Below are 11,334 nucleotides of genomic sequence, written 5' to 3'. Positions count from 1 at the left end.
TTGAAATTATGCATGATTCGGAGCCATATGAGATGGCTAGGGCTCTTGATTCTGATGATGATCACCATGTTGGAGAGCTGACAGAGAGTGATGTTGAGATGCTGAGGCGTATCTTTCCCGGCCGCCGTAATCTAAGAGTTCATGAGTTCAGTGATCTTGCTCATTCCGATCAGGCGTTTGTAGAAGGACATGATGATGAGCTCCTAGAAGCTCTCGAGGCCTGGTCCTAACATGGTAATTGAGAATGGGAGGGTGTTCAATGACCTCCCTGCATTGAAGAGGTGGTTGCAGGCTTTTGCAGTGATACGAAAGAGACCTTACAAGGTATTGCATTCATATGCGGAGCGCCGTTACACAGTTGTGTGTGACAATGAATGCTGCCCATGGAGGGTTTGTGCAAGGAAGCAACAGGTCACTAGAAAATGGAAGATCACAAAAGTTGTCGGGCCACAAAATTGTGCTGATCATGAGCTGACACTGAGGACATCGGCAGTTGACATCTACCCTCATTGCCAAGCGGTTGATGGGAATTTTGTAGGGAGAACCCAACATAAAGGTGAGGGACAATTATTAGGACCGTTGAGGCATTGTATGGAGGTTATGTGATAACTTATGGTAAAGCATGGAGGGCTAAGCAGCGAGCGTGGAAGATGATATATAGGGACTAGGGAGGATGGGTATGAGCAGCTGCCAGTTCTTTTCAATGCAATCAAAGTGGTGAATCCAGGCATGCATTATGAGTACATCCCAAAACCAAATGCATGGAAGGAATGTGAGGCAGATATTCTTCTGTGCTTTCTGGTGCTTCCCTTAGTGTGTCAAGGCCTTTAGTCACTGTCGTCCCAGTCTTCTCCATTAATGGTATGTTTTTATTGGCAAATACCAGGGCACACTTCTTATAGCCATATCCTGTGATGCGAATAACAAGTTGGTTCCTTTGGCATTTGCTTTGGTTGAGAAGGAGAACAATGACAGTTGGGGATGGTTCTTGAGGCTAGTCCGGATACACATGGTTGAGCCTGGCAGGGAGGTTGGCGTCATATCTGATAGGCACCAGGGCATACTTAATGCCGTGCGAGAGCAGATAGAGGGGTATGCACCTTTGCACCATCGTTGGTGTACTCGACACCTTACCGAGATTCTACTTCGGAAGGATGGTGTGAAGGGTAACTTTGATCTGTTCCAGGAGGCTACTCGACAGCTTGAGGACAAGTACTTTCAGAAAAAGTTGGAGCAAGTCAGAACCGCATCAAATGCAAAAGGTAGACAATGGCTCATAGGTTTAATGAGGGATTTGGAGAAATGGACGAGAGCTCACGACACCGATGGATGGAGGTACGAGTTTTAGTGCAGCAACATGGCGGAGTCATTCAATAAGTTGCTATTGGGGACACCTAGAGAAGGCAAAAGAAAGGGCTGGCACACCTAGAGAAGGCAAAAGAAAGGGCTGGCACACATGAGGTTACATGCTTTGACCACGCCACTAGGGACTTATCAGGTCGAGTAATAGGGGCGATACAACATCCGACGGCGAGGTCCTGAGAGTCGAGGATGCATGTTGTTGTCCTCCTAAGATTTCAAATGTACTTGTGGTAAACCAAGGCAGTACCACTTTCTATGTTCTCATTTGGTGGCAGCAGCTAGGCATCGCAACTATAATATCGAGAGAAGGATACCTCATGAGTTCAGTGTCGACACGCTTGTGCACACATGGAGCCCCCACTTGGTGCCTTTCCAGGACCCTAGAGAGTGGCCTCCATATGATGGGCCGAAGTACATTGCAGATTCAGCTTACCGTTGGAACAAGCGTGGATCAAGGCAGAGGACGAGGCACAGGATGGTTATGGTTTAGATACCCGAAGAATGATGCGTGGGAGAGGAACTCCATTTGTTACTGACCCTGAGCAGTATGAGTGCGGCAAGTGCGGTATACTTGGCCACAATTCACGAAGTTGCCATTGGCAGATTAGTGAGGTGCGACTATTGGTTGATTTTATTATTTTATATTTGTCGTATTCATTTAATTAATTATGCATGTCTCAATTATTCTTGTATTTGTGTCAATTACTTATACATTTTTAAGTTCATGTTTCATTGTATATTGAATTTCTAACTCATTCACTTTTTTGTAGGATGGCGCAATTCCACCTGCTCGACCCGACGTACGAGGCGACCCACCTATGATGTCTCATAGCGCTAGGGTAGGTAATAATCTATAAGTTTTGTTAAAAATTTGGTGAGCGTACATGTGTTCATGAAGTAACAGGAGACTATATTTTATTTGATGTAGGACCTTCCGCTCCTTCATCCTAGAACCCACAGTGGGTTCTTGGACATGCGGTACGATGACAGGTACACTCCTTTCCTGCAAAGAGCTGGCCTGGATGTCCTCTCTTTTTAGGTTCATCGTGGGTTGCCCAAGTTCAACTCAGCGGCCATAACTGCGTTGGTTAACAGGTATTAAATTAAATCATTGCCTCCATTCATGGCCATTTGTTCATGCGATTGACTTTTTGACAAGTAATCTTGCTTTGTCTAAAATATAGGTGGCGGCCGGAGACTCACAGCTTCCACCTACCTTTCGGGGAGATGATAGTCATGCTCTAGGACTGTTAGAAGATGCTAGGCCTAAGGATTCACGGCAACCCAGTCATCGGGCAGTGCAGGTCAGAGGGCTAGAGAGCACGAGTGGAGGCCTTCCTTGGGCGTGAGCTTGGCGAGCAAGGGGCTCGCACTTCTGGAGTTCTCATCTCCTGGCTATGGGAAGAGTTCGCACAGTGTCCCGAGGAGGCAGATGAGGAGACAGTTGGGTACTACTGCAGGGTGTGGATCCTACACCTGTTTGCCTGCGTTCTCTTCCCCGATGCCACGGGTGACAGTGCGTCCTAGATGTGGGTCCACTGCCTCAGTGACTAGGGACCGGGCGGGTCACTACAGCTAGGGCTCTGCAGTCTTGTGTTTTCTATACTAGCAGTTGTGCGAGGGGTGTCATCGGTCTTCGTCCAACGCATCATTTGGTGGATGCGTGTACCTGTTATAGCTGTGGATGTGGGCTCGTCTTCCAGTTGGCCATCTAGAGGTTCTGGCTCATCGTGAGTGGTTCCAAGGTCATCCTCCAAGTCGACAGCCTGATGTGGGCGTACCTTTGGGACCAGGTCAGGGTTCCGTACGTGAGGTTAGACCTGGGCGTACATTGAGTTCATGAACGAGCTAGACACGCTGACGGCTGTCTAGTGTAAGTAAATTTTATTTCCCATGCTAGTTTGAAAAGGATTAGTATACCATCTAACATCTTGTTTGGACATGTTGCAGGTGGAGTGGGAGACGTACGGTGGAGAGGGCGCACTTCCTTTTTAGTTGAGCAACATTTGTGGGTTCGACGACGACTTCTATAGGATGAGGTGCCCTCTAATCTGCTTCTATGCTATCGAGTTCCACCTACCAGATAGGGTTGCACGCCAATTTGGAGTGAGACAGCTTTGGCCTACGGCTCCATTCTCGACTGGCGTTGACTTACACAAGTAAGTGTTTTGATATTTCAAATGTCTCGTGATGGTCTATTTCTATTAATATGGTGACATGTCCAAGGATTCAAGTAACTTTGACATACGTGTAGGTTGGATCATCAGAAGAATAGGAAGATTTTTGACTAGGAGAAGCACCACCAGTCCTTCATTGAGCAATGGTAGGAGATGCATGACAACGATGGACGATAATAATGAGCCGCACACGAACCATGAGTTCAGGCGGTACCAAGCTTGGTACCAGCGTGTGACACGTTGCAGGCTGAGGGTACAGTGGACAGAAGATGACTACGCCGACATCGAGTCCTTCGACGATGAAGACACGGCGTACGACCAATCGACTCGTGCAGGAAGGCAGGTGGAGGTAGGACCAATCTTGGACAGAGTGGTAAGCCAATTGCCTTATTTTTCTATGTTAAGTTGCATAACAATTCATTAGGCGTTCTTGGACCGACATTAGGAGTTATCTATTTTAGTTAGTGCCACCTTCGAGCCATATCACCCTTATAATACGTTAGATTCTTGTACAAAAGAAAACAAAACCTATTGCTATCTGTTCAGAAGTATTATTACTGAGAACTTTGTTGCAGGGCAATACACTCAAATGCTCAGTTGAAGAGATTGAGCGCATTCGGCCGAGAGTCAGGGACGACTACATGCTTAGCTTCCTAGACGTAAGATTAAAAATATTCTTTCAAACATATCATTAATACGTTAGATTCTTTCAGTTAACATAATTTTGTACAACAAAGGTTGTCATGTCGGCTACGCCGTGCGGCTGGTCGTTGTGGTTGCAGGACAGACACTGACGCAAGACGTGTACGTTCCTTCCACAGGTAGAGGAGGCTTGGGTTCCTCTAGCCAAGCAGCTACAGGGGACGGGGACGAGGACGAGGAAGGCGACGACGATGATGACGTGGACAAGAGGCACGAGGAGCTTGGCCCCTCTCAGCTCCATGATGCTCCCTCGACTCATCCTACACCGCCTCCAGGCACTAGGCGACGCCGTCCGCGTGACCCTTATACTCCAGGTATGAGCGCTCTCAGTCACAAGGGTAAGGACAAGAGTAGGAGGACAGTGAGGGTTGTGGTAGTTGTTAGTATGCACTATTATGGATTTTGTATTTACTTTTCTGTAACTATTTGGGACTGTATGGACATTGTGGACTATTTGGACTGTGCAGGACATATTATGTTGGTTCTGATGTTCGTTGTGGTTGCATTTTGCTCCTTGGATGATTAAATGTTTGGAATATATAATGATATCTCTAGTTTGTAACTGTGGATGCTCCTAAAACAAGGGAAACTCTTGCGATTTTTTAGAACTGTGAATTTTTTGTAACTGTGGATGATTAAATGTAAATTTATTAGAACGTGTATAATCCAAACAGTATCGTACATACGCTTTGTAGATGAATCTAGGGTTACCAAGCAACAGTGAACGAATATAGGCTTTTCAGACAATAAAAATAGACTTTTTAGATACAAGGACAGCAGCGATTTATCACTTCACTGACATAGTACTGGCATGCAAGGAAGCACAACTCCACTATATCTCCACCATCCATCTTATGACTGTTTGATCCAAGGGACTGAGGTGAAGAGGCACACGGATCGCTGACATGGCACATTGAGAGGCCTCCATTCCTCCTCTCAACCTATAAATAATCCCTCACTCCCTCTCATTCACACATACAACAAGGAAGAAGAAGACTCCTCAGCATTTTCTTTCAGTTGCAGTACCAATGTCTGGAGAGTCATCCAGAGGGAGAGGAAAGGGGAAGGGAACTACCATTAGGTGGGAGGGTCCTCTTGGTCCCGATTTCTTTCAGGAAGCTCTTTATGAGAGGTTTCCTAGTTGAGAGCAAAAGTGATTTCCCTAAAGAGGCACCACTGAGAGGATACGATGAAAGAAAAGAAGAGTGGCCAAAATGCATGCATGGTGAGGACTGCCTAGTGTAGATGTTCACCGAGGGAATAGATGGAGGTCGTCATTTCTTCAAATGCCCGCGAGCATGGGTAATTGCTTATTACTATTTGTTTCTTCAATATGTTCCTCTTCTATATAACTTACATGACATACTTATTGTAGTCTTCCTTGGCCGAAGAAAACTATGGGTTCACTAGGTGGGTCGATCCTCGACCTATTTATCCGCATATGCGGAGTACATCTACTACCTGCAGGACCGTATCTTCGATCTAGAAAAAGAAGTTAGTAGCGGTTACAAGGACGACGGACAGGATGACAACAACAATGGTGCTGATTCATAGGAGGCACTCTGCAATGATCTATATTGCACCTGCCCTAACCACAAGAACAAGGGGCCTCCCCCTGTCACCCCCGCCACCACCAACAACAACAGGGAGGCTACTATGGAGAAGGTGCAACACAATTTGCTATGTGGCCACACTACTAGAACGACTTTATCTTATTCACATGCCACATCTATGTGTTTGTTGTTTGGTTTAATTACCTAAGGCATGTTAGGTTTAGTCAAAGGAAACTCTGTACCCTAGTTCGGTACATGTTCTCATATGCCATTTCATTTGTTTTGTGTGTTGAATTACATAATGCCATACGTCGTTAGGTTTTATTTGCAGCACGTGTTCACATTTCAATACGTCCGTAATATTAAGCAGAATATTAAGACCATAAATAATGAAAACAACCACATAATGAAAAGTTCAATACTATGCCACATTAAACAACATAATAATAGTAGAAGTACGTGCCGACAGTAGACATTGGGGGCAAATGCACTTTCAAATCCTCAGTCTGAAACATACTGAGTAAGCAACTCATCATCCGAGTACCAGTCCTCTACCACAACCCTGTTGCTGTGGCTAGGCTCACCTGTGTTGCTCTGATATGCCTGTCGCATGTAGTAAGCAGCCTCCGCTTCATCTACGTGGCCACTGCGGCTTGAGTGAAGAATGATTCAGTCATCCTCCTCCGCCTATAAGCCCGCCTATGCTAGACCGATGAGCTCGCTCAATCTGCCAGTAGTCTTCCTCAGCCCCCTCCGCCTGCAACCCCACCTCTGCTAGAGCGATGAGCTCGCTTAGTCTACCAGTATTATCCTCAGTCTTCCTGTGCTTGCAATCCCACCTCTGCTAGAGCAATGAGCTCACTCAGTCTACCAGTGTCATCCTCATCCTCGTCCCCCTCATCAGACAACACAATCGGTGATTGAACTGGTGCGACCAACTCACGATCTATGCTCATCTAACTTCTTCTCCTCATACCTTGCACGAGCCACCTCTAGTGGCATGTTCCTCGCTGCAACCAATCCCTTCATGTATAAAATGCAATCAGTTAGCAACGTGATTATATTACATTTAAAATCAGGCAATGAAATAAAAGGCTTTCAAGCACTCACTGGCACATAATGCAACAACATGCTCGTTCAAGATCTGCATCTGTACTCTTGTCTCCTCCCTTGCCTCATTCCTTGCCCTCTCCTCCTCTAACGTCATCCGTCTCTCCAATCCCCATTTGTTAAGCCCAACATCGATCGGGTTACAAATACCGCGTTGTCTAGCAAACTCACGCATCTTTTCTTTGTGATGTTTAACGAATAGGTTGACGTAGTCAGGTCCATATCCCCTCTTCCGTGCAATTACTTGCCTCTTCTTCAGTTCATCCAAGAACTTAGCTTGACCATCATAACATTCCCACCTGCATTTCCTAGTGCTCTGTTCAAACGAAAAATTATATCATATATGTCTTAGCAAAAGAAACAAAATACGATTTCATGTTTACCACAAAAATAACCAACCTCATCGTACTCAACCATATGGCCGCAATAATGGCCTATTCCTAAGCTCCGAAGGGACTAGGCCATAGTTGGATTTAACACCACATTCGCACATGACAGGAGGTGCTTTGTAAATTACCCTTTCTTTCTTCTTTTCCTTAACCTTTCGCGGTTCTTTCGGCCATTGGTTCTTAGGACCATACAACCACTTCTTGAAACTACACTTCGTCACTAAAAACACCTAAATAAGTAGACATTAGTACATGAACACATATGGTCCCATTCACGTGCCCTTAAACCCGGCTTGATCTGCTTCTTTTTTTCATCCGGAACTGTGTTTTCCTCTCACAAATTCCTCCAAACCATCCAAATTCCTCCAGAATAGCTCAACATTTCAACACATACACTTTGCACTTACTTCATGCTTGTTTGGACACACAAACTCCAACGTATTCTCAGGGTTTATCACAGCTCGATCTCCACAATCGCACAGAGGAGGTTCCTCGAGTCGTCTAACTGCGGCTAGGTGCTTCTCCTTAGCCGTCATTGGCGGAGGGTTAGGGGGGTGAAACCCACCGCTTGAAGTGCTCACGTGGATGTCTCCCTCTAAACCAATCATCGAAAAGGAGATAACTAGGATCAAACTTGTCTGCACCGTCGATCCACTGAAAGAAAAAGCACCTCTCATGGTCCTACACAACGAGATTCCAATAAAATATTAGTAGCATAGTTACACAAATAAAAAAAAGATAGTGGAAACAATTTCTTACATTAAAACGACTGCATGTGTAGAAGCAACGCGCCGCTGTGTCCGGATATTTCAATTGAAAAACATGGGCCGGGAAACCATAGTCACAATTAGAGACAGGGAGGTCAGGAGGGACAGGGGCATCTTTGCTAGACGCGTCGGGGTATAATTCTCGAGGACGACCCCATTTTCGCCAAAACTCCTCCCGAAATATTTCTTGCATCTAACAAAACGGATGTAATTTAACAAACAAAAATCAAAACATCACAAATAAATGTCAATGCGAACCATAACTACAATATAACCAATTTAGTTCTAAGAACCGAAAGCAATTAACATTAAACCCTAAACCTAGGGTTTCCCATTTGATGCACAACAATGAACCCATAACATAACTACATGCGCCTAGGTTTACTAGTTTTTTCATGTCTTGACATCATCCTACGGTTGTATAATACATATATTGAGGGATAAAATGAAACTATAAGTAATGACGATTCTTAAGTTCAAAAATCCGACTAATATATACCGAATCGATACGAAAAAAACTAGGAGGGGGGCGAGGATACCTTGCTCTCGAAGATCTACGGATCAAATCAAAGTTTCTAAGGTCCAATATGTCGATTCGTGAGGTAGGGTGAAGTGGGGAGAGAAAAAACCCGAGAGGAAGGAGAAAGAAGAGAAAGAACGCTCGGGCAGAAAGGTTGGGGCAGGGTTAAAATAAAGGTTCGGCGTCAGGGTGGCTGGCGCCGAGCTTCCTGCCATGTCACCTTCCATGTTCGCTTCGAGCGTAGGAGCTCGGCGTCAAGGACGCTGGTGCCGAGACGTGTTATCTCGGCGCCGAGCTAAGGGTCCAGATTCTGATATCTTTCCTCCAGAAATCTATTTGTGAGAAACTTAAAAAAAAAAGTTAAAAAGTAAAAAATTCGGGCCCGCGACCCGTTGTCCTCTGTCCACGCTTCCGCCCCAGCGGGCGAGTCGAGTCGGGCAAGGTGGCGCGACCGCAGCAGAATACAATACGATACGACCCCTGCTGTACTGTATCCGAAACGGTGGTCGTTGGTTCCTGTTCCCAGGCCAGGACCCAGATCGGAATCGGATCGGAGGCAACCGATCATGAGATGTCTGTAAATACATGCCGTTGTTTCCTTTTTGATTGATTGGATTGGAAAATAATACGGATCATGTTTCGGGGTGTGCTCTCGGCGCTTGCCAACATGTGGATGTGGTGGTTTCCTCCTCTCCGCCGCCGGCTCTCCTCGTCCCCCGACGCAGCAGCAGTGTCAGTCGACGACGAGGTGACCCAACACAACAACAACCCAGCAACAGGCCTTCGATTCACCGATCTTCCACCAGTATTGTATATACACACTATTATTTCGTATTCAATCAACTGAATATATGTATGTACTAATGAGAGAGAGAAAAAAAAACTTGCATGCATGCAGGACATTTTGTACACGATCGTGTCGAAGCTGCCGGCAAAAGAATTTTGCAAGAAGTAGCGTCCTGTCAAGCGAGTGGAGGCGATGCATGCGTCTGTGGTCAGCGTGCCCCAGGCTAACCTTCCATGCTGTGTCGATATGCAAATGCGAGAGGTACGAGCTGAGCGAAACCACCCAGGTGGCGAGATTCATCCCTCACGTCAACGGCGTCTTGCAGAAACACCGTAGCCGCTGCGCCGTCGTGGAAACGCTTGAGGTAAGAACCGATTTCGTCGGCGGCGCCCACGGCCTGCTAGCTCATCACATCCACATGTGGGTGGAATTTGCCGTCTCGTCGTCGCGGACCAAGAACCTATCCCTGGATCTCAAGCCCGAAACCTGGTGGGAGCACGATGGATCTTGTCTACCCCGAAAGCAGGATCTGTACGTGTTTCCTTTCCGGCAGCTTCTTTCAGTTTCAGACAACAACTGGGGAAGCAGCCTGCAGCAGCTGCACCTTAGCTTTGTATCTTTCAGACCACCGTCGCAGTTCAAAGGCTTCCCGAATCTGAGGAAGCTTCGTCTGGACGTGCTGCATATGGCCAGGGAGGATCTTGAGCACCTGCTGTCCCGTTGCGCCAGCAAGATCCAGTGGCTTCACATAAACAGATGCGTCGTCGACGATCAACTCACGCTGGCGACTCCACTGCCTAGTCTGCTCTACCTCAATGTTCAATGCGGACTCGTCACCAAGATAGACATCAATGCTGCCAATCTAGCTACCTTTGAGTACACCGGACGCTTGGTACCTATCCGTCTTGTCCATTCGTTGAACCTGCAAAGTGCAAATCTTGACTTGCTCATGGCGGTTTTTGAGCATGCGCTCATATCCCTTGTCAATGGTATTCCAAGCGTGCAGAGCCTCACCTCCGATTTGAGGCCTGGTTTGAAATATCTAGAGGTGCCGTACTGTTCCTAACTATTTCATTCATGTTTTATTTCAAATCACAATCAATAATAATGTAATAACCTAGCTTCAAACAATTAATTAATTTTCTGTGTTTCAATTCTCACTCTCTCAGAAGCAATGGTCGTGGGATCGCCCGTTAAAAAGGTTTTCCAAACTCCGGCATTTACAGTTGCTAATTCGATATTTCCACGACGAGGTTGACAAGCTTCTTTATTCATCGGTTTCATTCCTGAGAGCCGCACCGTTTATTGAAAAGCTGGAGGTCTATGTAAGTCCCATCCATGTTAGTACATTATATATATTTTTCAATGTTTCGTAATTTTTCAATTCATTCAAGTGTTACGTATTATTCGTCCTCTTATTATTACTACTGATACCCAACTAGGGGGCGAAGCTGTTCCATATATAACTAGGGGTTCAAATGCACTCCTCAAAAAATTTTAAAAAAAATAGTGATTATATTATGTATATAGCTAAAATTTCACCAAGTCTATCTATATGCACCCATCTCCATCTTCTTGTCTTAATTTGTTCATGATTTACTCTTTTTGCAGTATGCTGGCTTCAATCTATGGTTTGCACAAGGGGGTCCAAGCCGAAAAGACCTTGGGCAATGTAAATGCAAATATAATCATTTGAAGAACGTATGGATCTCAGGATTCAAAGCAACAAGAGGGCAACTCGAATTTCTTCTCCATATCATTGAAAATGCGGATGCACTGGAGGTTCTTAGAGTAGAAATTGGTCAATATCCACCATATAATTACCGGCGATATGGAGGCGGTGAACCACCCATCGAGGAAGCTAAACAAATTGCTAGAACCACCATCAGTACAGTACTCCCGCAGCATGTCACGTTTGATATTGTCTAGATAGATCATCTTCTCGTATAAGGTAGGGGGACAGCCGG

General features: G+C 45.7%; 1 protein-coding gene across 1 annotated transcript; it reads left to right on the top strand.

The window, feature by feature from the left end:
• The first annotated feature begins 9,563 nt into the window (after positions 1-9,563).
• On the top strand, positions 9,564-10,433 carry LOC136470400 (uncharacterized). Its single transcript, XM_066468258.1, has one exon. It carries the CDS (start codon positions 9,564-9,566, stop codon positions 10,431-10,433), a length of 870 nt encoding a protein of 289 aa, XP_066324355.1.
• The last annotated feature ends 901 nt before the right edge of the window (positions 10,434-11,334 follow it).

This window comes from Miscanthus floridulus, chromosome 8, assembly GCF_019320115.1.
Source record: "Miscanthus floridulus cultivar M001 chromosome 8, ASM1932011v1, whole genome shotgun sequence".
NCBI lineage: Eukaryota > Viridiplantae > Streptophyta > Magnoliopsida > Poales > Poaceae > Miscanthus > Miscanthus floridulus.
The sequence above is the reverse complement of the archived record's forward strand: the minus strand, read 5'-3'. Positions and strand labels throughout refer to the sequence as shown.